The 27367-nt window shown below is 44.2% G+C and overlaps 1 protein-coding gene across 6 annotated transcripts in view; it reads left to right on the top strand.

Moving 5' to 3' along the window:
- Positions 1 to 27149, top strand: part of PRR14L (proline rich 14 like) — a 57279-nt gene extending 30130 nt beyond the window's left edge. For 2 of the 6 annotated variants that reach the window (XM_060028412.1, XM_060028407.1), the window contains 6 exons: positions 21 to 5196; positions 8527 to 8598; positions 9228 to 9399; positions 9935 to 10041; positions 21542 to 21613; positions 22835 to 27149. In XM_060028412.1, the coding sequence (XP_059884395.1) occupies positions 21 to 5196; positions 8527 to 8598; positions 9228 to 9399; positions 9935 to 10041; positions 21542 to 21613; positions 22835 to 23114 (5879 nt within the window). In that variant the 3' untranslated portion in view covers positions 23115 to 27149. Of the gene's footprint in view, positions 1 to 20; positions 5197 to 8526; positions 8599 to 9227; positions 9400 to 9934; positions 10042 to 10145; positions 11516 to 21541; positions 21614 to 22834 lie in introns of those variants that run through there. The other 4 variants (XM_060028410.1, XM_060028408.1, XM_060028413.1 and 1 more) reach the window with 4 other exon arrangements.
- The last annotated feature ends 218 nt before the right edge of the window (positions 27150 to 27367 follow it).

Genomic DNA, 27367 nt, shown 5'->3' with positions numbered 1-27367 from the left:
GATTTCTTTCTCTTGTGCAGAAGGAAATGTACAAATTACAGCTGAAACTCTGCTAAAATCTACTGAGGAAGTACAAGGTATGAAGGTCAGTGGGACTAAGACGGATAATAATGAAGGACATGAGAATGGCCATGTAAGTAAAGGTCTCTCAGCTGGGTGCAGCGGATACCCAGAAATAGACAAAATCACGACCAGTGGTGAGGTTTCAGAGACTAGCACATTAGTTTCCCTAGAGCCTTTAAACTCTGTGGACCCTGGATTAATAGAAGCAACTAAAGAAAAAGAATGTGAAGAACTAAAAACCTGTCCTCCTTGGTTGTCATTATTACCAGGGAAGAGTGCCATTTCCAAAGTGGACGATGGAAAGAAAGAGTTGTGTACATTAAAACTTGTCTGTGAAGCAGATGACAATCGCCAACAGGTTCCTGGCCACCATAGTGAGAGACACAGTTCTGCACATGGTAGTCCCAAAGCCATGAGAAAGGTGGTTATTGTAGAACCCTTAGAAGAAAATTCTGAAGTTTCACATTTCACATCATGTTTGTCTGGTCCAGAATCCAGAACAACATCCTCAGAAAAGTGTGGTTTTGATGGTGATAGCTTGCCAAAGGGATCTGCTAAAAAGACAGACAGTTCCTGTTTTGATGGGGACGATCAAAGCAAGAACTTGGCTTCTAGAGAAGAAAATGAACAGCCTTTGAACCCCAGGAGTGAAAGAGAGGAACTGTTTCTTGTTAATGCCAGGCAAGCAGAAGAGGATGCTAGTGGTCACTATTCTGGAAAAAAAGAGGCTGTTGACTTCCCCAAAGAAAATATCCACGATCACTACTGCCCTCACGGCAGTATCCGTACAGACTGCTCTAGTTCTTTAATGCCCAATTCTTTTACTGAAGCCACGGAAATAATGTTTAAAAAAAATGATTTAAAAATCACTTTAGACATTCAAGATAACTTGGCAAATCATGAGGACCATAGAGGAACTTTAGCTAATATAAGCTATCCAGGCACACACTCTGAAGAGAACCATTTTTCCTTCTCGATGCAGATTGAAGAGCCAGAACAGACAACCACTATAGAGCCTGGTATGTTAAGGGAAAAGATTTACAGTAAAGACTCTGACTCCTTAGTCAGCACCCAGAGAAATCTGGAAGGCAGCACCCAGTTAAATGAAGCATCACATGATGGATTTCTGATTGAAAGAAAATCCCCTGTGAGTTTAATGCCAGAGGACCAGATAAGTTCTATAAATGAGGTGTTGAAACCCAAGAAAGACATTGCTCCGTTACTGCCAGCCCTAGAATTTGATGACAGACCTGAGTCAGAAATAGCTGTACAGAACTCCCAGGACGATGGTCCCCATTTAGAGAAACAGAGCGCTGCATGGGAGGTGGATGAACTTCCTTATGCCAACGAACTAGTTGTAAACAAAATAGGAAGTGAATGTGTTTTAAATCAAGTGTCCCTTAATTCTCAAAACCATGCGAAGTTGCCAACTGACAAAGAGATGCCTGTAGCAGCGAGCGTGGGCTCCCGACAGAGCCAGCACCCTCCGTCAGAGGATGGAGCAGATGTCACTGCTGGTACCCAGACTGTTCCTGTAAAGACAAAAATGAAAGACATCTCTCCACCAGGTGACAGAACCTGTGGTGCCTCTTCAAACAATCCCACCTTAAACAGCAAATCAGAAAGCCTAGAAAGAAAAACTGAAACAGCTGATTCAGGAGCAGAAGGTCTGCATTCCAGACTTCTCTCAAATCAGAAAGAAGCAGCAGGCTTGCCTCAAGAGGTCTCTGCCATGGAATGTCAAAGCATTCAATCTCGGGATCTCTCTAGCTGCCCTTGTGTAAGAAAAAACGTCCCAGAGGAGAGCGCGTGTTCTGCCCATGCTGCCCTGGAGCCCAGCGAAACCATCCTGGGAGTTGAGAACTGTCTGATAACCAAGTATGAAAATGCATTTCAGCACAGCGATCACCGCCCCCAAGGGAGAGAAGCCTCCGTGGAAAGTTGCATCCATAAAGTGAGTTGTACATCGGCGGAAAGTGAGCCAGATGGGGGAGAAACTGAAGGCAGGCTTCCAGGAGGTAAGATCAGAAACGAAATGACGGCAGGCATGTTAAATAGTGAAGCTCCAAACAGGACCATCCACTCCACCTGTCACATCCATCCCAGCGAGGAAGGGCTAGAAGAAGAAGAACAGGACACACCCAAAGAGACTGTGTTTTGTAAACATAACATCTGTGATTGTGCCGCACAGGAATTAAACCAACCTGCAAACATTCCAAGTCCTGAAAAATTGTTGGACCAGTTTCCTACTGTTATGTTCCCCAGTGTTAAAAACATGAACCAAGCAGCTGAAACTCCTGAGCAGAAGGCAGATGAAGCCCTCGGCTGCCAGAGTAACCCAAACAGATCCAATGAATGCAGAAGTGAAGATAACCCAGCTAAGGAGACACTAGGCAGCGACCAGAGAGAGGTGGTCGCAATACCTAATGGAGAGGTGAGCCATAGCCTGAAGGATCTGCCAGTTGGTTCAGGCAATAACAGCTCATCGTCTGGTGGAAGCCTGAAGAAAGGGGCCTTTGAAAGGATTTCTGGTTGTGAGGAGCCCATAGACGGTATGGCAGACATGGTCTCCACAGGCTGTAGTGTTAAGGACACAGAAGGCGTTCTGGACATAAGGGCGTCTAGTACTCTTGATGGGGGTGCAAGGCAGGATGGGCCAGTGTTAAAGGAAACCTCAAGGAGTGTGCTGTCACAAAGAGGAGAGCCTATTGCTGCATTTATGGGAAGGATGGACCAGGATTCAGATTCCCAAGATGCTGCTTCCTCGACAGCAGACTCTCTCGAACTTAAAAAATCACGTGAAGAGAAAGTATGCAGATTGTTAAAAGACTGTGAAATGGAAGTGTGTCCAGACTCTTGTGCCCCTGAGACAGGGTCTGTGGCAGATCATAAACCAAATGTAAGAGTATTGGATAGAATAAATGTGTCTTTAAATTATATTCATCTTGAACAGCAAGCTAAAGAAGCATCTCTGAGAGAAACACAAGGAATGATTGAAGGATCAAGACTAGAAATAAATTCTGAGCACGACAAGGGAAATGCCATTGGAATTTCCTCAGAAGAACTGACATCTTCTGGACACCAAGATGAGAACTCTGTTCCCCCGGGAAGCCTGAAATCCACTGAGATAATTCCTTTGTATCCGTTGTCTCAAGAAAAATCAGAAACAATTATGAATAGTGAGGAAACTGACCTGAAAAACCTTTTTAAACCAAAAGATGGTGAAATGCCCTGTGAGAATGTAAAGGACTGCATGGTCCTGCCTGAGATGAAAGGAAGAGCACCAAGGGATAAGAGTAATCCTAGCAAAGAAAGCGGCACAGCCCTCATTGCGGAAAGTTCGCCTTTGACGATGGAAACAGAAACCGAAGTGAAAAGAGAAGAAACTACAGAACACCAGAGGGGACCACGGGGTCAGTTTCCTGCTGTGGAGGAGTCCGAAGAGATGACTGTCAGAGAAGGTGTTCATGGTGATAACATGAGCCAGGTGTCTCAGACCCATCTTAAACCCCCGAGGGTGCTGCGTGTTGCTGAGGACCAACAGAGCCAGAAGGTTTCGGACTACAAGGAAGAGGAACAGATGCATCAAAAAGAAGCACATGCAGCTTTGGAACGATGCACATCATCTAATATGTTGTCAGATGAGGCGCAAAGTAAGAGCCAACCTAAGGATTGCAAAGCTGAGCCCACCGTGGTGAAAAATATCACCCTAGCAAAGCCAGCCACAGGCGGCGACACTGCTGCAGGGTTTCAGAAGCTGAAAGACCCAAAGGAGGAAAGCTTGTGTCGCCCATCAAAAAAGGACATTGAGTCCTGCGCAGGCCCTTGCCTCCATGATGTCCCCCGGAAAGCACAAGACCCCAACTCCGCTGGGCGTGATGAACTACACGGTGCCTTTGGGAACACTTCACATCAGAAAGGAGTGCTTCCCTTAAAGAAGCAGCCCCACCGAACGTGTAAGAAAGTTTCCTGCCAGGAGCTAGTCAACATGGGGAGGAAAATAAGTAAAATCAGAAATTCTACATTTTTAAGGAGCTCCTCTGAAACCATCCCCACAAACGCATACAGATTTCTCAGTTCACATACTGTGTCTGCACCCACGCAACTGGAACCTGAAACAGCCCCTGCCAGGAGCCTTGTTAGCCACGTACCAAAGCAGAAGGCCACTCCAGGCCAGCCCTCGCGTAGCCTGAATGTTCGGAAGCCTACCAAAGAATCAGCCTTATTCAGCAAGCTGTCCATCCTTGCCTCCAGACTGGCCCCAGCCACGAAGACCCAGAAGCTGCGGTATCGGCGGTGTTCCTCTGACCTTCTTCCAGTGGCTAAAAGCTACAAGCGGCTCAGATACAAAAGGCTCCTGGATGGGTTTTCCTACAGCACAACACAGCTGAATCCATGGTTGGCACATGGTGATTGGGACAGGAGGCCTAACAGTAAACCCTTGACGCTTTATTCGCTCGAAGCCATCAAAATGAGCTTCATAGATTTGAGCGACAAGATGCCATCCCTGTTGTTTGGTTCCGAAATCTTCCCAGTATCCTTTCACGTGAAGTCGGGCTCCGAGTGCGGGACCGAGTCCCCAAGGACTTTTCCCGAGCACTGTGCACCCGCGAGGCTCGCCTTAGGAGAGGCCCGCCGGTGCCCGTCTTCACCTCCCAAGTGGACCTTCTCTTTCTTCTTGGCCCACGACTGCCCTGGGGTGGCCATGTTCAGGGAAGACCCTGGCCTGTACTGTCAAGCAGGCGCCCAGCCTCCACTGCAGCCTCCAGTTCCCCTCCAAGACCATGGAGCCACCACCATAGTCCAGACCAGAGCGGGCTGCTCCGTCCTTGGCCTTCACACACTCCTAGCACTTTGTTCCCCAGGATGTTACCGAATCTGGACCAAAAAACGGAGCTGCTCTAGCCACATGCCCACCATGCAGAGGCTCTTCCTGACCCAGTTTACCCAGGGTCTGAAAGGGTTACGGTCTCCCACCTCCATAGCAGACAAGGTCTTCTGTTCTCTGCCCTACTCGGTGGGCCGAGTCCTGTCCATTTGGAGCCAGCACGGGCCTTCTGCCTGCCCCTTCGAAATCTCTGCTCTTGATTCCTCTCACAGCAAGCGGCAGCCACCTCTGGGCACCATGAGCAGGTAAAATCCGTCCCCTGTTCTTTGCTGAAGTCCCATGTTTGCATCCTACCATTGGGGGGAGGAAAGGGCGCTCCTGAAAATTCAGGGCACAGAGTCTGTGCCTGCCATTTCCTGTTTATTGCCCAATCTCTGCTAGGAACATGCAGCAGTAATTCTGAAGTGTAGCCCCCTCTAATTTTCCTGAAGGGTCTAGATTTCTTGCAGAACCCTTTATTTTGTACCTTCCTTTGTTCTGTCCATTTAATTCTGTGAACCATTAAATCTTGAATCTCTCCTTTTCTCCTCTTGCTCTCACCTTGCAAAGAACATATCCCATTACTATAAGTAGTGACTTGTGACTTGTAACTATTACTTGTTCACAAGGTATTATAACAGCCTGCACCTAACTCAGTGGTTGGTGTGTAAAGGATACAGAAGAAATACTTTTTAAATAAACTAATTAATTACATAGGCATCACCAAATCTAGTTTAGGAATCTATGTGTTTCTTTCTGGAGCAGGGAAGCTTCAGAGATTGGTGTTTACATATTAATAGCTATAGAATTTATAGAATTTTAAGTGAACTGGAAAAGAGTTCTTGTGGTTTGACCACTGAGAATAGTTGAAAATAATTTCACCAATATCATTTTACCTTCTAATAGGAAATGAGAGAAGAAAAAGAATTTGGGAGTTACATCCCTGAAGATCTGCTTTAGGCATAATAGTTAAATCCTCCTATTTGTAATCCTCTAGATAAACAGAAACTTTAAACATCATTTGGTTTGCCCTTATCATTGCTGTAGTTTAAAACTTCAACACCAAAAAAGCCTTAAAATTCCAAACGGCCTGGGAGAGGCCTTGTTGTTTGTGTGTCTGGGCAGAGTCTCTCATGCAGAATCATTCTGTCATTGAAAAGCTTCTGGGGCATACTGTGAAGTTACCCAGCATCTTAGCAGAAAACTAACTAAATAAAAGAGCTTCAGAAAGGCACCCCAGAACCTGAATGTGGCTGATTGTGAGTCTTGTCCTGTAGGAAAACAGGAAAATGTTCACTTCTTATCAGGCAGCCATAAAAATAAAACAGGATGAATCAAATTGTTTTAAATGATGGTGCACTGCTTCTGTTGCGTAGTTTGTTTGCCTCTACAACAAACTCTGCTCTGTGTCTGTAACACTCAGTTTTAAATCATGTTATCTTCTTTAAACTATGTCCAGTCCTAAGGTAGCATGGAGGGTAGTTATTCATTTCACCCTGTGAAGGTGAATGACCCTATGACCCTTTTCCCTCTTCCAGAACTCTTTCCCACCTGACTTTTCTGTTTTCTGGTGGGGAATATTTTCTCTCTCCCTTAGATCCTGTATCTGACATTTCATTTATTTTATTTTTTAGTTTACTTTTAATTTAATTACATATATGTGTGTATATATATGTATTTTATTTTTTTATTATTTTTTAAAATTTATTTACTTATTTTTGGCTGCGTTGGGTCTTTGTTGCTGCACGCGGGCTTTCTTTAGTTGCGGCGAGTGGGGGCTATTCTTCATTGCGGTGCGCGGGCTTCTCATTGCGGTGGCTTCTCTTGTTGCGGAGCACGGGCTCTAGGCGTGTGGGCTTCAGTAGTTGTGGCATGTGGGCTCAGTAGTTGTGGCTCACGGGCTCTAGAGCACAGGCTCAGTAGTTGTGGCGCACAGGCTTTGTTGCTCCGTGGCATGTGGGATCTTCCCGGACCAGGGATCGAACCCATGTCTCCTGCATTGGCAGGCGGATTCTTAACCACTGCGCCACCAGGGAAGTCCCTGTATTTTAAAGATTTAATTTTTTTTTAAATATATTTATTTTTGGCTGCGTTGGGTCCTTGTTGCTGTGCGCAGGCTTTTTCTATTTGCGGCGAGTGGGGGCCACTCCTTGTTGCGGTGCGCGGCCCTCTCATTGCGGTGGCCTCTCCTGTTGTGGAGCACGGGCTCTAGGTGCACGGGCTTCAGTAGTTGTGGCACGCGGGCTTAGTAGTTGTGGCTCGCAGGCTTTAGAGTGCAGGCTCAGTAGTTGTGGTGCACAGGCCCACTTGCTATGCGGCATGTCGGACCCTCCTGGACCAGGGATCAAACCCATGTCCCCTGCATTGTTGACAGGCAGATTCTTAACCACTGCGCCACCAGGGAAGTCCCTATTTTTTAATTGAAGTGGTAGGGGTGGTGTTTGTGGGAACTTTTTTTCTCATTGGCTCTAAAAGTGCCTTAACATCATATATATCCTTGGCTTAGAGCTTAGAAGTTTGCTGTGTTTGTAGACACACTTAGAAATGTTAAGCGTGATAAATTGGGGAGCCGCAGAAAGCAAGACTTAACCAAGATTAAATTAACTTATGTTTCCACAGCGTTTTCTCATTTGAACCTCATCCTCCAGCACTCCGTAATATGGGTCAAACAGACATCTTTTTTGCCTTTTTTTTATAGATGATGAGACTGAGGCACATGGTTTTTTCTAACTTGGGTCACTCAGCTGGTTGCTGTGTCAGCTGAGCTAGACCCAGATGAGGCCTCTGATTTGGTCAGCCCTTTTCGCAGTATTCCAGATTGGTGCTAAGCTCTCTAACAATCTGATTTATCTGTGTTTCAGCCATTGAACAAATTTCTCTAACTTCCCAGAGGAGATGGATTATATGGTCATTATATAAACATCTGATTAATTAAACCTGTACTGTGTCTAAATTCAGTAGAAATGGATACAAGCTTTACTTTGAGGGGTACCAAAAGCTCTCCATCAATGCATATTAATGTATCTATAAGTGATTAATACCATTTTTCATCTATAAAAATCAAAGCTTAATTATAAAGGAACTAGCCCTGTGAACAGTTTTCATCTACATGGCCATGTTTTACATGGAACTCGGCTTTAAAGATAATAAGGTTTCTTCACAATTTTTTGTAAGTTTATAGAAATTGGCAGATTTTATTTTAATACGGTTAATACAGAAGTGAGGAGTGTATTTTTATCTTTAAATTACTTTTTAAAAACTTTAACATACACGTTCAACAACTTGATTAAAAGGTATAAGGTTAAGGGTATTCTTGTCCTCCTCCTTTCTCTTACTGTCCTCTGTATATCTCTCCCTGCCTTCTTTCCATTTAAGTTAGAATATAATCCTCCTGTCAGCCTGCCTCCATTCCAGTGATGGGCACGTACATGCAATTCTCATGCCTGGGAGGGAGGTTTTCGTCTTCCTGGGTGACTGACACTTCTCGTCTTCCTTGGGCTCTGATTGAGCATCCTTCCAAACCCACGGTACACCAGAGCCTCTCCTGCCATCCCACTGCCCTAACCTGCCTCTCGTGTACTTTTGCTCCACTTCAGCCACACCGCGTTACCGTCCGTGCCTCTTCCGGACCTGGAAGCTGCTTACAGCACCAGCGGCAGTCATATGAGGTGAGGCTCCAGTGGCGCCTGGCACGTGAGGGCTTGTGGTTTGCAGTGTGTGTGTGAGTGAGAGAGAGAGAGAAGTGGGGGACGAGGGCACTGGTGGCTGGTGTGGGTCGGGCATGGTATAATTCTGACGTCTTGTTCTCCTTCTAAGCCTGATCTACATCTCTCAGATGAACAATCTGAGGTTCAACCTGTGTAACTAAAGTTGTGTGATCAATCCCATTTATGAAAAACGTCAAAATCCCTAGCCAGCTCATTGTACCACAAGTCCCCTTAAGATACTGCTCAGTCATTTAGCCGATTTCAGTGCCCGGATGGGATTGATGTCGTCTGAGCACAGTCCCTTTGTTCAGTTCACTAAATGTCTTCTTCCCACAAAAAACCTGTTCCTTTTTACGTTTTTCCTTATTCACTGCATCTTCCTTGTTCGTTATTCCATCACAGTGAAGTGGATTGACCACATTCTCGTCGTTTTTTACATGTATAGACACAGGTGTGTCCAGAAGTGTCAGGAGGACAGGTTTACTGGGAACGTCATTCAGCTCTTGTCTGGATGTTAAGACGAATGTGCCAACATAGAAGGTGAACCCATCCCATGTCGTTCTTCTCTGTCTCTCTCTCCGTGGTGCTAGGCTAGAGCCTCCATTCCCTGCCTTGGTACCAAAGTCTCGCTTGGTAACAGACTCAGCTGTCAGCAAGCTCCTGCTTTCAGCCTCCGAGTTCCCGGTTCCTGGATTTGATGAGCTGGATGGTGTGACAGCCCCGTGCCCCCGACCACAGAGCAGCCCCCCAGGACAGAAAGAGGTAAATTTAAAGTGCCTGTGGGGTCAGGTGGCGGTAGCACCACAGATGATGTGACAGGTACAGATGGGCCCCTGAGTCTCTTTGCTACCACCTTACCTTCAGCTGAGTACGGGAGGTTAGCAAGACACTAAAGGATACCTTGAATCTCTTCTTCCTCGTCGCCTTCCAGACCCTTTTCTCTTGATGACACATTTAACAGTGTTTAGAGAACCGAACCACAGAGCGAGAAGCTTCATGCATTCAGAGACGAGTGAACAATGGTGTGCTTCAGTTTTGCAGTATCTGCTATCTCCAACAGTTGCAAATTTTCATATTGATAATCTCAGTATCTGAACTGCATGTACAGTAACATAAAGGGGGTGGTTGCTGAAAACGCTGTTGTCAGGAGTGGGGGCGGCGGGGGGTGGGAGCTTTGTCATAAACTACTTCCTGAAGTCATCTGTACACTGAGGAAGCAATGCGATGGGTGTCAGGAAAGGGGACTTCATATATTTAGAATGTCTTACAACCTGACCATCTTTCTTCTTAAAAATAGACTGAGCCGGAGAAGAGGCCAAAGAAGGTCTCACAGATTCGCATCCGGAAAACCATTCCTAAGCCAGACCCTAACCTTACCCCCATGGGCCTTCCTCGACCCAAAAGGTGAGCGCCTCCTCTAACATGCATGTGTGCACTTTTTTGGAAGTTGGCAGAATATAATGACCTTTTGAATGATCATATACTCTGAGCTTTTGTTATACTTCTAGGAATTTATCCAAAAGAATTCATCGGTACTGTGGCCAGAGATTTGTGTGCAGGGATATTTGAACGCGTTCTCGATCACTTTTCCTGAGCTCTCTATGCCGGGTGCTGTCGCTCTGTGTACACAGTCCCAGTTCATCCTCCAAGGGTGCTGGAAGGTAGGCACAGCCGTCGTCCCCAGGTTTAGGTGACGGTGCCAAGGCTCAGTAGCTGAGAAATCTGTGTTAGGCCTGAGTGTCCCTCATGACAGAACAGGTAGTTCCTGTCTCTCACAGGTCTTACCCGACCCCACAGCCCAGGCTCACAACATTCTGTGCACAAAACTGGGAAGGGACCTACGCATCATGAAGGAAAGATGTCTTTTTTTTTTTTTTTTTCCCAAGAAAATGCTAGATCCATGTTATGGTCCATAGTATAGCCTTTAAAAATTTGGATTCTAAAGATTTTTATGACAAAGCTGATTGCTAATTCCTATGAAGTGAAGTGGAAAGAAAAAGATTACTAAATTATATATTGGTTGGGCGTGATTCCAAATTGTGTATTTGACATGATTCCAGTTTGGGGATGATGTATATTACACAGATACTATGAAGATATAAACATTTTTAAAAGATCTCCAGAGTTATGTTTTCTTGTGATGGATTTCACTCCTTAATTTCTCATCAGCAAATGGAAGCCTGTGTCCCTTGATTAACCCAAGGTAAGTTATTTCACCTTCCTGAGCTTCAAGGACTTACCTGTAGAATGTGAGTAAGAATTCCCAACACTTAAGATTGCTGTACAGTCCAGTTGAGAAAAAAATGTGCACTGTATCTATTTTATTGCTTCACACAACACAAATGTGATAGTTAACTGTTACTATGATTTACGTTCCACTTTTCCCACGTGGTTCTTATCTTAACGTGTTGTGTTTTTATACTATAGTTCTTTTATTGATCATCCTACCATGTCTTTTCAAGAGAAATTTTTAAAGTATTTCAGATGTCCTGGGTTGAATAGTACTTTTTACTAGAATGAAATAGGGTTCAGAATCATGGTATTCTCTCTTGAATTTTTGTGTAGATAGAAGTTCTGGAAAACCTTATTAATAAAGATAGGTAGTTGGGAGTGCAAAGAGTTTTAATAGAACAATGACATTCAATCCTTTCAACTTCTGTCAAGTAATATCAAAAAATCACAGAGTGATCTATCATCAAATCATATTTAATGATTTATCACCTAATCTTTTTTGAAAGCAAAGAATCAAACAGTGCTGACTCACTTGGGTTCTGTCACCCAGCCTTTGGAGGCCAGCAGTGGCTCAGTTTATGGGACGTGCACCGAGAGGATCTGACCAGTTTCAGATACCTAAGAATTCTATGTTACTTTCTCACTTAAGGGCACTTTATTTAATCCTATATAATGAAAGGGTTGAAAAATACAAGATCTTCAATAAATCTTTACCTAAGACATCTTGGTAAAATGCTTTTATTACTTCAAATACACTTTTGTATAGACACTTTGAAGGTGCCGATTTAGGGCATTAAATTTATGGAAAATTTTTGAAATACAGCTTACTTGGTGAAGGCAGTTTTTATTATTCAAGCCCATTGGCCAAATCATTCTTACTTCCTAACTTTTCTGCCTTCCAATTATAATATAGTCATCCCTCAGTATCCTCGGGGAATTGGTTCCAGGAGACCCCCCGATACCAAAATCCACAGATGCTCAAGTCTCTTACCTAAAATGACCTGGTACAATGAATACAGCCTCCCCTCCATGTCTGTGGGTATGAAACAGTAAATATGTTAATATTTACCTTCAAGAAAATCATACAGACCATTGAAAAATAAATTATGGTACACTTTTTGTAACGTAGATTTCTAAAAGCCGTAAGTCAAAATTAAAGTTATGTATAAGAATTTCCCATTTTTTGAATTTGTAATAAAGCAATGTAATTTATAGCTAAAATAATAAATTATGAAGTGAGTATGTTAGAAAGCATGATATTGCTTCAGTAAATGTGTATACATGCATGAATACTCATTATTAGACTTTTAGGAACAGTTAAGAATCATGTAAAAAATCAGAAATAAATCCATCAATTTATGTAAATCTCATGATTGCTTCAATATTTAATGTAGGAGAAAAGTGTATCACTGCAAACCAATTGGCATGGCAGCTCATATAATTTTTGTTGTTAACAGGAAGTAGAAGTTATAATATTTTGTAAGATGAATGATTGACTTAAATATTTCCTTATATGATTTGATTAATGTTCTTCTAAGTGATAACAGACTGTGCATGAGAGTTGAGAATAGTTTGAAAAGACATTGTGTACGGTTAAATACATGACCAAGCTATTTTTGGTGTTTGAAGCTCTCTTTTTTTTTTTTTTTGCGGTACACGGGCCTCTCACTGCTGTGGCCTCTCTCCCGCTGCCGGAGCACAGGCTCCGGACGTGCGGGCTCAGCAGCCATGGCTCACAGGCCCAGCCGCTCTGTGGCATGTGGGATCCTCCTGGACCGGGGCACGAACCTGCGTCCCCTGCATCGGCAGGCGGACTCTCAACCACTGCACCACCAGGGAAGCCTGAAGCTCTCTTTCTTAAGTAGGCATTGTTTGATGATAGTCAGGAGGTGAGTGAGGCCAAGTCCCTCTGACAGCCCCATTCCACACCATATCTGAAATTAGGCTGAGTCCCCTCTTGCTAAAGCCGCTCTTCTCTTAGCGGAACCGTGTGTAAGGTGGGGAAAGACACGTCCAAAACACGTTTACGGTGATTTCATTAATATCTGAGGAGGGCCTAGTGAGATCAGTGATTTTATTCAGATACCAAAGTAGAATTCAGGGTGGATAGGGGCTGTTCTAAAAGAATTTGTGAGGGGACTTCCCTGGTGGTCCAGTGGTTAAGACTCTGCGCTTCCACTGCAGAGGGCATGAGTTTGATCCCTGATTGGGGAACTAAGATCCTGCGTGCCGTGTGGCGTGGCCAAAAAAAAAAAAAAAGAATTTGTGGGAATGGAGACGTTTACATGAGTGTAAGGACACTTCTCAGGTGTGTCACGTGCAGGAGTTTAAAGATCAGGAGATTGATTACCCTAGAGCTGGGTTTCAGTGTGTCTGTGGAAAGTCTTCTAGTACACTGGTGTGAGGACCCCTGGTCTAGCAAAACCTTAGGGCTTTTACCTTAGTATCATGTTATTAGTCTAGGTCCAGTCAGGAGATGGAAACCACACAGTATTTTAAACAGGGGAAGTTTAAAGTGTTAAAGTATAACAGGAGAGTAACTGTTAAGGTGTACTGGGAATTCTGAAGGGCATCCTAGGGCCAAGGGAGAAGGGGGCCCTCTCCCCAAGATTGGAGTCTGACTTTGTTGGAGAAGGTGTGGTTGCAGCCCATCGGATAGCCAGGTTGCTAATGCCAGAGCTGGGCGAGCAGGAAACAACAACAGTAGCCTTCCAGGGCTTGAGCTGAGGCTGGAGGGCAGGCACCCGGGGTATCAGGGTGCTGCTGCAGGTGTGTGGTCTGGGGCATGTGGCGTTTGCTCCAGGAGAGTCACAGGAAACAACCCTCAGGATGTTGGGGTCCCACTATGGGCTTCAGTCCCCGAATGCCCCATCTGTGGTGTGGTGGTCACCAGGTTAGTGCTGCAGGGGCATTGGGGAGGGCTCCACGCTCTGGCTATACAGCTGGGGCAACTGTCCCCATCCAGCCCCGCCCCAGACATCCCAGTACATGTGCACCCATGATGGGCCATGTGGCAGCAGCAAGAAGAAAAGCTCCTTTGCTCCTCCAGTGTCCTCCAGTGCCTCCTTCTGCCGAAGCTCAGCACCAACTCACTGTGAAGAAGAAATGCATTAGGAGTCCAAGATGCCATTGTCACAGAGCAGGTACTGAGGGTGCATTCTGAGCTGAGAAGCAGTAATTAGATAACTGGTACATTCCAGTAAACGGTAAAAATTTAAACACATTCACTTGACCAAGAACTGTTCTTTTAGGAAGAGATATGAATAAATGGAAAGGAATGTATTTAACACAGTTATAGAAATAAAGAAGCAAGAATAGCCTGGAAAATTCAGAAAAGGAGTGAAATAAGAGTACTAGTCTTAAGAGATCTTAAAATATATTGTCGTCTCAGTAATTAAGACAGTATGATGCCAGAGCATAAATATACAAATTGGTAAAGCAAAGTCCATAATTAGATACAAATACATAGAGAAATTTAGTATGTGACAAAGGTGTCCCCTCCAATCAGTGGTGAAAAGATGGACTATTCAGTAAAATGCTACTGGGACAGCTGGATGGCCATTCTAGGAGTAATAAAGCTGGGGGACTTCCCTGGTGGTCCAGTGGGTAAGACTGTGCGCTTCCACTGCAGGTGACACAGGTTTGATCCCTGGTCCAGGAACTAGATCCTGCATGCCGCAACTAAGAGTCCATATGCCCCAACTAAGACCTGGCGCGACCAAAATTAATAAATAAATAAATATTAAAAAGAAGAAGAAAGCTGGATCTCTACCTTAGACCTTTCATCAGAATGTCTTCCAAATAAAATCAGACTTAAATGTAAACAAATGAAGCCGTAAGAATAATTGAAGAAACTGTAGGAAATGGTTAAGTATAACACAAAATTCAGAGCCATAAAGTAAAAACCTGAAAAATATGTCATAAAAATCTATCACTTCTGCTGGGAAAAAAAGAAACCAACTATAAACAAAGTCAAAACACAAACTCTTAATTAACTAGATAGGAAGAATCCTCTCACAGTGTATACATATATCAGGTCATCACAATGTACACTTGAAATGTCTTACAGTTCTGTGTGTCAGTTACACCTCAGTAAAGCAGCATCTAAATGAAAAATTTTAAACAGCTTTATTGAGAAATAGTTCACATACTGTGTAATTCCGTGTGTTTTAGTATACTGGCAAAAAACGATACTGATCCCATACAGGATCAATAAAAGAATTTCATACCTAACTTCAGAAAGAAGTTAAGTATGAAAACTTCAGACTTCCAAAGACAAAGAGATAACCTTAAAAGAAGCCAGGGAACCTTATAAATGTATACATCAAAATCTTCAAAATAATAGCAAATGGAATCCAGCAACGTATTAAAAAATGATTATACATGTGACCAAGTGGGATTTATGCCAGGAATGCAAGGTTAGTTGAACACAGGAAATTAATCAGTGGAGTATACCACATTAATAGAATAAAGGGGGGAAAGCACATGATTATCTCATTAGATGCAGAAAAGGCATTGGACAAAATCCAACACACTTTCATGATAAAAACACTCCATGAACTTCAGAATAAATAAGAGGGACTTCCCTGGTTGTCCAGTGGCTAAGACTCCGAGCTCCCAATGCAGGGGGCCTGGGTTCGATCCCTGGTCAGGGAACTAGATCCCACATGCTGGAACTAAGAGTTCGCATGCCCCAGCGAGGATCCCACACATAGCAGCGAAGATCCCACGTGCCGCAACTAAGACCTGGTGCAGCCAAATTAATATTTTTTAAAAAGGGAGAGAGAGAGAGAAGTAAGAACTTCCTCAAATGAATAAAGGGCATCTACCGGAAAACCCGAAGCAGAAATCCTACTTAATTGTAAAAGACTGAAAGATGTCCCCTAAGATCAGAAACAAGACAAGGATATTCAGTCTAGCCATTTCTATTTAACATTCTGCTAGAGGTTCTAGACAGGGCAATTAAGCAAGAAAATGAGATAGCACTCAGAAAGGAAGTAAAACTATCTTTTCAGTATCTTGTATATAGAAAACCCTAAAGAATCCACTATTAGAGCTAGTGAATGAATTCAGCAAGTTTGTAGGATATAAGATCAAGATACAAGAAAAAGAAAAATAATTGTATTTCTGTACATTAGCAATGAGCAATCTGAAAATGAAATTAAGAAAACAGTTCTGTAGCATCATTTACTGTAGCATCATTTACTGTAGCATCAAAAAAAAAAACCTAGGGATGAATTTAACAAACGAAGTGTAAGGCTTGTTCAGTAAACACTACAAACTACCAACTACTGTTGAAAGAAATTAAAGATCTGAATAAATGGAAAGACATCCATTCATAGATTGGGCTACTTAATGCTGTCAAGAAGTTAGTACTACCCAAGGCAACCTACAGCTTACTGCAATCGTATTATAAAATGTCGACTACCTTTTTTTGCAGAAATTGACAAGCTGATCCTAAAAATCCTGAAAATACAAGTGGCCCAGAATAGGCAAAACAACCTTGAAAAAGAGGAACAAAGTGGAAGACTCACACTAACCCATTTCAAAACTTACTACATGCACAGTTAAAAATAATTGAGGGCTTCCCTGGTGGCGCAGCAGCTGAGAGTCCGCCTGCCGATTCAGGGGACACGGGTTCGTGCCCCGGTCCGGGAAGATCCTACATGCCACAGAGCGGCTAGGCCCGTGAGCCATTGCCGCTGAGCCTGCGCATCCGGAGCCTGGGCTCCGCAGCGGGAGAGGCCACAACAGTGAGAGGTCTGCGTACCGCAAAAACTAAAATATAAATAATAATAATAATTGAAATTGTTTTGTATATTTTACCACAGTAAAAAAAAAACAAAACACAAACTTAGTACAAAGCTTCAGTAATCAAAACAGTGTGGTGATGTGTAAGGATTGACATAAAACCAACGGAGGGGACTTCCCTGGTGGCGCAGTGGTTAAGAATCTGCCTACCAATGCAGGGGACACAGGTTCGAGCCCTGGTCCAGGAAGATCCCCCATGCCGCTGAGCAACTAAGCCCATGCACCACAACTACTAAGCCTTCACTCTAGAGCCCGAGAGCCACAACTGCTGAGCCCGCGTGCCACAACTACTGAAGCCCGCGTGCCACAACTACTGAAGCCCGCGTGCCACAACTACTGAAGCCCGCGTGCCACAACTACTGAAGCCCGCGTGCCTAGAGCCCATGCTCCACAACAAGAGAGGCCCACGCACTGCAACGAAGCCTGCGCGCAGCAACGAATACCCAACGCAGCCAAAAATAAACTAAATAAAATAAATTTATTTTTAAAAAATGGAATAGGGAATTCCCTGACGCTCCAGTGGTTAGGGTCTCCATGCTTTCACTGCCAAGGGCCCGGGTTCAATCCCTGTTTGGGAAACTAAGATCCCATAAGCCAAGCCATGTGGTGTAGCCAAAAAAATAAAAAGTAAACCAATGGAATGGAAGCGTTTGGTGGTTTCTTATAAAACTAATCATACTCATACCATACGATCCAGCAATCATTCTTGGTATTAACCAAATGAGTTGAAAACTTATATTCATATAAAAACCTGCACAGAAATATTTACAGCAGGTTAATTCATAATTGCTAGAATTTGCAAGCAACCAAGATGTCCTTCAGTAGGTGAATGGATACTAAATCATGGTACATCCAGACAATGGAATATTATTCAATGCTAAAAAGAAATGAGCTCTTAAGCCATGAAGAGGACATGGAGAAACCTTACTGAAATACTACTAAGTGAAAAGCCAGTCTGAATAAGCTACATACTGTATGATTCCAGCTATGTGACATTCTGGAAAAAGGCAAAACTATGGACACTGTCAATGAATCAATAGTTGCCATGGAATAGGGAGGAGGGAAGGAGGAATAGGCGAGTACAGTAATTTTTAGGGCAGTGAAAATGATTCTGAATGATACTGTAATAGTAGATACATGTCATCATACATTTCTCCAAACCCACAGAATGTGCAACACTAAGAGTGAACCCTAATGTAAACCATCGACTGTGGGTGATTATGATGTGTCATTGCAGGTTCATCAGTTGTGACAAATGTTCCACTCTGGTGCAGGCTGTTGATAATAGGGGTTGCTGTGCTTAGTAGGGGAGTTGCAGGGGCTTCCAGGCAGGGTGTTTATGAGAACTCTGTCCACTCAGTTTTGCTATGAACAAAAACTGCTCTAAATAAGTCTTTTTTGTTTTGTTTTGTTTTTTTATGATAACAGATAACCCACAGAATCAGAAAAAGTGTTTGCAAGTCATATATCTGATAGGGCTCTAGTATGCACAATATATAAAGACTTCTTACAACTCAACAACAAAGTGACAGCAATGCAATTTTTTAAAGTAGGCAAAGATTCTGAACAGGCATTTCTCCAAAGAAGATGCAGACGAATGGCCAAAAAATTTTGCTCAGCATCATTAGTCATTAGGGAACTGCAAATCAAAACCACAAGATGGCTCTCACCACTAAGATGGCAGTAATTTTTTTACAAATAAAAACAACAAAATAAGTGTTTGCATTGAGGATGGGTAGAAATTGGAACCTTCATACATTGCTTGTGGGAATCTAAAATAGTGTAGCCACTGTGGGAAATAGTTTGGCAGTTCCTCAGAATGTTAGAGTTACTATATCACTACTTCTAGGTATATGTCCAAGGGGAATTGAAAACATGTTCACACAGAATCTTGTACATGGATGTTCATAGCAATATTCTTCATAACAGCTAAAAAGTAGAAACAATCCAAATGTCCATCAGTTGATGAATAGATTAAGAAAAGGTGGTCTATCCATAGAATGTTAAAATGAAATACTGAGACATGCTACACCATGAATGAACCGTGGAAACAGTGTGCTAAGTGAGAGAAGACCGACTCCAAAGAGCACATACTGTATGATTCCATTTGTATGAAGTGTCCAGAATAGGCAGAACCATAGGGGCAGAAAGTAGATACGTGGTTGCCAGGTGCTGGGGTAGGAGAGGGTGGGTGTGACTGCTCGTTGGTCCAGGGTTTCTTCTGTGGGTTGTGAAAATGTTCTGGAATTAGTGGTGATGAATCACATTATGCCTCTACGGAAATCCACTGAACCGTAACTTTAAAGGGTGAATTTTAGGGCCACCATCACCTGGCTGTGAGGAGAGCCTATAGGTGCTCCAGCACAGGATCGGGGGCGCTGCACCCACTGACCACCAGGCCCCGCCACATCTTTCCAGGAGCCAGATCTGCCACGGCATGAGCACAGCAATGTGCTTTGGGGGTCACAGTGGCATGGTCCTCACAGGAGACCCCTGGGACCAGGGCTTGACCCCCGAGCGAGCCCCTCAGAGCCTCAGTTTTGTCAACACTAGAATAGCACAGCCTTGCTTCAGAATTGTGTCAAGATGCTTCTTTACCAGGGGGAAATCAAGTCGTAAAAACAGATCAAGAGGCGGAGGGAGCAAGGAACCACCAGACAGAAGATGCTCGAGCGTAGACTCTTGCCAGAGCCACTCTGGGCAAAGTGGCATCTGCACAGGAAGTGTCTACTTTTGAGGACATCTACACATCCCACCACCTCCAGTGAGTGAAGCCCCTCTGAGGAAGGCAAAGCTTGTTGAGAGCCTAGGAGTCCCAGAAGCTGAACTTGGCGCTTCAGCAGTCACCTCAGCTCAGAAACTGGACATGGGTGCACACTACCCTGATTTGCTCGTCAGAATGACTGTCAGAAGCCTAATCTTTCACTTTCCAACTACCCATCCGACATCCTTAATCTAACGTAGCTATTGCTGTCGTTAAGAAGCAAAGTAACAGTTGTTTGTTGGAAATCCCTGTGAAAAATCGTATCCATGCTATTATTTATGTATTTTTTCCACAAGTGTGTTCTTTGCTGAATTGGAATTGAACCAAACTGAACCTCAATTAAGATTTTCAAAAAGCCGGGAAGAAACTAAAGCACAATGCTGAAAAGTTTATTGCTGTGCTGTTCAGTCACTCCTTAACTTATCTGAAAAAGGTTTAAAGCACAGAAACTTTATAATAATTTGCTCTTTTGTAATAAAGGTATTGTGCTGTCTGAAAATAAGTTTCTACTAAGAGTGGTGGCCTGAAGGTTGAAGCTATTATCTTCTACATAGTACCAAAAACTAAGAGTGAACAAACAGATTGAGCACACTCATAAAAATAAATAATAGGGTGGCTTCCCTGGTGGCGCAGTGGTTGAGAGTCCACCTGCCGATGCAGGGGACACGGGTTCGTGCCCCGGTCCGGGAAGATCCCACATGCCGCGGAGCAGCTAGGCCCGTGAGCCATGGCCGCTGAGCCTGCGCGGCCGGAGCCTGTGCTCCGTAACGGGAGAGGCCACAACAGTGAGAGGCCTGTGCACTGCAAAATAAATAAATAAATGAATGAATGAATAAATTGGTGAATTTTATGATATGTGAACCAGGGCTCCTTGAAGACTGGCTACAGGTCTAGGGCAGGAAATGCATGAGTATAGACTGTCTTGTGCCAGAAAGTGATGAGCTCTCAAGAGGCGACTGGGGTCATGTTGGAGAGACACAGGAACCAGTTTGAAGAGACTCTCAACTGCCACAGATGAGACTGTCTGAGCATCAAAAGGAATAATAACTGCAGTAGATTGAAGCACATGAGATATGTTTCAGTCCAATAGTTCATAATGAATGAGTTCACAACTCTGGCTGTATTTGGATGATAATAGGGAAACAATTCATTGTTTTGTAAACTGGTAAATAAAGGGAAAGAACCAAGCATACAACCCACTTTTCCTGTGCAAACGGTACGTCAGGGTTACCAAAGCATGGATGAGCATGAAGTTTTCTTTAGATGGAAGAATTCTCCCAGAAGAATGATAGACTGTCACCATGTACAATCCTAAAGAACTAATAAATATATTCAATGTTTATCAGTGGCTGGCTGCTAATACACAAAAAGGGTGACAGCTGGGTATCATGTCCCTCGTGATGGACACCTAGAAGTCTATCAGAAAACCCAGAACACCTAAATCTGATCATACCTCTCTATTTAATTACCAGTCCATAGGAAATACCTGTAGTATTGTCCATATGTTTGGGTCAGAGGCGCATGTTAAATGACATCAGTGGGATGTAATCAAGAAAATCTAGACTGGGGAAGCCACAGACTAAATGACCTGATTTCTTACACAAAAATTTACAAAATAAAAAGGCAAAATAGGACACTACTAACATAAATTGGGACAGTATTGATCAGACTTAGAGGTTCCAGGGACTTTGTGTTGTTTGAGAGAAGGGTTTATAAGTTAAATATGCTCATTAAAATTTTTGCCAACCACTAAAAGAACAGAATATGTATAAATTTCGAGCCAGGAGAGGAGAATATAAAAAGAGCAGTCAATTAAGCAGAAGAAACATTGAAAAAGTAGGACCAGAAGAAGCTGTAAACTAAGATAATAGGTACAAATCCAGTTATATCCCTCCAAGTAAGTATAACTGGACCAAATCTCACAAAGTTGAAGATTGATGCCCTGGAAAAGAAGATCCCGTACTCATTGTTCTCATGAGACACATCTAGGACTCGTCTTTTACTCTTGGAAAGTAAAAGAATGGAAAACATAGAGTTGGGAAACCAATCTTGTCTCTCTTACGAGACCATGAAGAATTTATTTTTTTCTCTTTTCAGGTTAAAGAAAAAGGAGTTTAGTTTAGAAGAAATATATACCAACAAGAATTATAAATCTCCTCCTGCAAACAGGTAAGTACCTATGAGCAGGAAATAATAGATTGGGGGGCTTCCGAAATGATCGATGTAAATCTCCAATCCTTGTGCTTTGGAAGGGGTTTTATGTTCAGTTCTTCCAATACCGGTGTCTTGAAAATAACTAGAATTGGTATTTTTAGTTCCCAGCACTTGAATTGGGGTCAGTGGTAGGATGGGAAAGAGATGTGTGTCAGGTTAGGTAGTCTCCTTTTCGTTTGTACTTGGTTTTTAGCAAATATGCCGGCTGTCTTCAGGACCAATAAGCACTGATCTTCAGATATGACTCCAAACCCAGGTACAGAAGGCATTTCACTTGGCTACCTTTGCGTCTAAATCAGTTCAAGTCATTGAACATTTATTAAATTCCTGTAGCGTCCAGGATGTAGCAGGAGAGTTTTATCCTAGAGATAAAACTCTGAGGCATTGATATAAGACTATTCATTACAGCATTGCTAAATAATAGGAAAGGATTGGAAACAACTTAAAATATCCATTAATAGGGTTCTCATTAAATTATAGTCCATCCTTGTAATGGGATACACTGCATAGCCATTTAAAAGAATGAATCAGATACCTGTGTACCCAGCTGGGGCAATCTTAAACGTTATTGATAGGTCAGAGTGGCACAATGCATAGGCCAGTGCATGTAGTTTGCTGCCATTTGAGTAAAGAAGAAACCATAGATGCTATGGGTCAGCAAACTACAGGCCGGGTCCAACCAGCAACCCATTTTCTTTCTTTCTTTTTTTCCAGCCCTGTGAGCTAAGAATGGTTTTTATTCTTTTAAAGGGTTGTTTAAAAAACAAAAAAGAATATATAGCAGAGACTTGTGTGCCTCGTTAATTTTAAGATGTTTACTACCTGGCCCTTTACCCAAAAGGGCTGACCTCTGATGATACATGCTTACCTATGCACATCTGTACGTTGAGTGACTTTGGGAGGATACACAAAACACTGTTGCTGCTGTTGCCGGGGTGGGGAGTGGGGGGGGGTTCTTCTTACTTTTATTCTTTACCCTCCTGTCCAGTTTAAATTTCTTCACTATGTTGCTTGTACTACATATTCATAGATATATGTGTTTTGTCATCAAAAAATAGCTGCAGACCAGAGGAAAGAGCTGTCAGGAGCAGTTAGCCTTTAGCGCCCATTGACTGGGAGGGTTGGTGGCCCCCAGGGTGAGCATGTTGGTGATTCTGTTTTGTGCTCCACCCTTAGGTGTTTAGAGACCATCTTTGAGGAACCTAAGGAACGGAATGGTACGCTCATCTCAATCAGCCAACAGAAGAGGAAGCGAGTTCTGGAGTTTCAGGATTTCACAGTCCCACGAAAGAGGAGGGCTCGCGGTAAGGTCAAGGTGGCAGGCAGCTTTACCCGGGCCCAGAAGGCGGCGCTGCAGAGTCAAGAGCTGGATGCTCTGTTGATACAGAAACTGATGGAACTGGAGACCTTCTTTGCCAAGGAAGAGGAGGAGCAGGAGCGGTCATCCGGTTGTTGAGAAGCGATTCAGGTGGGGGGGTCTCAACTTTAGACTTTCCCGGCCTCCTTGGAAGAGGTTGCCTAATTTTGCCCTACTGCCCAAACCACTCAAAATGCAGACTATGGATTTTTACCTATTTCAAGGTGCAGCCTTTTTAGGAACTGGTGAAAGAGGGTCCTCTAACTTGTACTGCTGAGTATAGAACCTCAGGAACGCTCCCTTTCTCCTGGAAATGGTCCTGAATGATGTCGGCCTCCTCCCCACACTCTCTGCCATCCACGGAGGAGGACACCACATACCTTCAGTAACACTAGGTTTCCAAGGACTCACAGCATTTGCACGTCCATGTGAAAGTTCCGCGTTGTTTACGGTGGTGCTAGACCAAGGTTATTTAGACATGTGGCCTAGGGAGGGGGACCTGGCGTCCTGTCCCATGTCTCACCGGCTCATTTCAGTAGTTGAGGAAAGATGAGCTGCTGTGTTTTCTAATCCTTTGAGCCCATCTGTCCAGAACCAGGTTGTGTGTGTGTGTGTGTGTGAGTGAGTGAGTGTGTGTGTGTGTGTGTGTGTGTGTGTGTGTGTGTGTGTGTGGCTTTTCCCCATCATTTTCTCCCCTCTGTGACTGTGGGTCACTAGTGCCAGAGGAGCCCGTCCAGGCCCCATTCGAAGTAAGTTGCACTTTTTAATGTGGTAGTGTTGATTATTTTCATTTGTTTTATTTCCCTTTTTTTGTTTTAATTATTGCTGCATGTTTGGAGCCTTTAAATGTGATTTTAAAGCAGTTTTTTAAGACATCAAGGAGAAAGACAGTACACGTCTTCAGAACACATGACAGGCATTTGACCTGGTTTGTCGGTGCGTGGTGTGGGGCGGCCGAGAGCCGTTTTCCCGTTGACGTGTTCAGGCAGCCCCTTCCCCGCCTCCAGCTCCTAGTGCGACTCATTTCTCATCTGGGTTCTCATTCTTGCTTAAGTAGTTGTATTTATTTTAATGACGGACGTAAGAGCAGGTCTCTCCCCCAGTCATTTAAAAAGTTGGAAGCTTGGGTGTGGTCTTAGTGGGTTTCATCTGAAGTGGTGGTCCATGACAGAGGCATCCACGATGGCTCAGGTGGTGATTAAGCCAACCCAGAGCGTTTGCAGCTGCCAGAGCAGCCCGCTCCATAGTGGGGAGGAGGACAGTCTGGGGTCACGAAGTTCCATGGCCAGCCCTCTTGGAGGGCAGCTCACTGTACTTTGGGCTCCTGCGTCAGACCTACTGTAAGTTTGGTAGAATGCCAGACAAAGGTCTCTGGGTTTCTCCGTTTCTGCCTGCAGCAGTCTGTGGGCAGAGGACCAGAAGCGTGCTGTGTGAGGCCACAAGCCCGGAAGTTTCATTCCTTTCCCACTTAAGGCCTATGTGCCCTTGCCTTGCTTCCCCTCCTCCCCTTCCCTTGTGTTTTATCTTTTCTCTCTCTCTCTCTCTCTCTCTCTCTCTCTCAAAACAAGAGTGCAGAGAATTAACATTCCTTGGCTGGTGAGTGGGATGCTAAGCCCAGCCTCAGGACATTGGTCACCTCTCCCATCCTCCCAGGAGCCACTGCCGTGGAGCAGCACCAATGGGAACTGTCAAAGCTCCAGAGACATTTTCGAGTCAGTCTGTGAGAGGAGTGAGTGGTGCCGTCCTGGATCATGTCTCCTGGGTCCCTTTGGTTTCCCTGTCTGTCAGGGGATGGGAGGATGGGGTGGGGGTGGGGGTTTCTATGTGCCTTTCCTTTGCAGGTTGACAGTCTGTGCCACACTGGAGCAGAAAAACTGACAGTGCGAGAAAAACGAAGTGCCACGTCTGTCTTGTAGGTCCAATGCCTCAGACAGAGCATTTAGTAAGTGAAATACACACCTGGTGATCCATGGAGGCTTCTAAGGCCACAGCCACGTAGCATTAGAGGGGAGCCTGGCTTCCGCACCAGCTCTGAACAGTGCAAACCAGATGCTGCCATCGTGCATTCGCTTTGCCCAGACTGTGTAGACACGACCTGTGTTTCCCCTCAGTACCTCTCCCTTCCTGGGACAGGGTCCTTAGACACAAATGCTTTTCTCTGTCTTTTTGCTTAAGGGAGTGAGATGAATTTGTGCCCTTGTACAAACGTTTTTAGGAATCTTCTGCCGCACAGCTTGCAAACTCCCAGCAAATCTACAGAGCCCTGTTTGCCAGCTCCATTGCCAGTGTAGATGGGTCTGCAACGTGGCAAGCGTGGCAGACTGAAGTTGACGTGGGTGCAGCTGTGGCATCACCAACATTACGGAGATACAATTTCAAGTTTGCCCGTTGCAGGAGTGGCACTTGTCAGGGCCAGGAGCAATGATTTGGAACATTGGCGTTTGGAATGGGGGCTTGGGGGAAGTGGAGACCTGGGTTCCTTCCTTGTCCTGGGAACATAGGAAAAAGCTCCGCTGAGGCCAACCCTCTCCTTGTAATTCTTGGCATGCATCTGGCCGAGGCCCTTCCTCATTCCAAAGTTAAGAAGGGGCCCCCACTGCAAACTTGAAATTGCGTACCTGAAGTTGCCACATCGTGTTCTAGCCGTGCTCAGCAATACCTGTCTTAACATCCATTTTTACCATTGGCCTAGCCAGCTGCAGTGCTGTCTGTGGTCCTCGGAGCCAGCCACCTGCCCATAGCTACAGGAGGTCTGGTTCTGGGGTGGGACTTGGTACAGTTTCTGAGTATGGGGACTTACCACCCAAAGACACTTAGTGTTTTTAATATGGGAAAGAGAGGAGAAATCTCAGGTCCAATCAGGGTTCTGCACGTCAGCTTTTCACTGAAACTTTCAACTATAGTGTTTTCCATCTGTCAGTTTATAGCTATATTTGCCCCCCCACCTTCCCCCTCCTCTTTTCTTTTGGTTTCATTTCTCTATTAATTTAAATGTACCTCATCACCTGTTCAAGCAGATTATGTCCACTTTTTTTTACTGACCTTATTCTAAGAGCTACAGCTGAGGGAGGTACAGTGGAGAGACATACAGCGTTTGCCTTACTCGGAGCCTGAAGAGCTCAGAAACTCATGCTGTGAATCCTGAAACAGCGCTCCTCCAAGAGCTGTGAAAAACATGACGCTTTGTCACAACTTTGCCTGAAAGGGTCTTTGTGCGAGTGCCAGAGCCAACCTGAGGTAGATTCCAGATCCCACCCTCTGGGCATGATCCTACCCCTGTGGCTGGTTCCCTGTCTGCCAGGCTAAGGGCTGCACAGAGTGCAGGACTGGGGCTGCCGGTCCAAGGCTTGGTGCGGCCTGATGGAATGCAGAGCCAGTGCTCCGTCTCCAGGCTGGGATTTCATCTCATAATCAATGTACATCAAGATCCGCGAAAGACGAACTTTTAGACGGTGGTACTTTTCTCCCATTCCCTGGGGGCAGAGTATGCAGTTGGTGCTTTCTTTAATTCCCTTGTGTTTTGTTTCTGTAAGCTTCCCTCACCCCGGTATCATGGAAAGGACCTCTGAAACACCACATCATGGGTGGCTGTATCCAAAGTCTTTAAGTAGTTGGCCAGAGGTGCGGAGTATCCTTTCCTGGATTCATGCGAGGGAAGGGCTCCTTGCCACGACTGAACTTCCTGTATAAAAAGCTGGCCGGGAAGAAGGCTTGATTTACTGAAATCAAAGTTTAGTACTATTATCTAGCCACAAATTGATCAGCAAAGGCTATTTATTTTTATTGTGAAGTGAGGGCCCCCACATAGCCTGCCATCTAGCACAGCACTCTCTCAGATTGGATGTTTGTTCATTGTGTGTCTCCACGAGCCCCTCTCTGGTGCTGAATCGGATTTTAATTCTTGGCAAGAGGCCTCAGCATCATTTCCTTGGGCTGGTCTAGGCCAGTAAATAGCTGCCTGAAGTGTTTGTATATTATCATGGTCAATAGTTCAGTGAAATTTGTACATTTTTGGTAACATTGGCATACATGATGCCCCTGCAGTTCCTTTTCTGTTTGGTAGTTTGTGACTCTAAAATTCCCACTGTTATGTGTGTTAATTTATGAAAATAAAAAGGAATTTTTTTTGGAAAACCTTTCAAATAACTCTCAAGGCTGTTACTTTATTCTTATGGCTTCATAATAAGTTAAAATTCTACCTGTAATATCATGAGGTTGCTGTTGTTGGTTTTTAATAAAACATTCCAAAGTTACATATATAATCCCACAAGCATTTTCTCTTCCAAAGTGGTCACCATTTTCTGAGGACGGCGCTGTGCTCAGAACATGTGTAGAGCTCCACCTCTGGGTGG

Source organism: Delphinus delphis, chromosome 13, assembly GCF_949987515.2.
Source record: "Delphinus delphis chromosome 13, mDelDel1.2, whole genome shotgun sequence".
Lineage (NCBI taxonomy): Eukaryota > Metazoa > Chordata > Mammalia > Artiodactyla > Delphinidae > Delphinus > Delphinus delphis.
The sequence above is the reverse complement of the archived record's forward strand: the minus strand, read 5'-3'. Positions and strand labels throughout refer to the sequence as shown.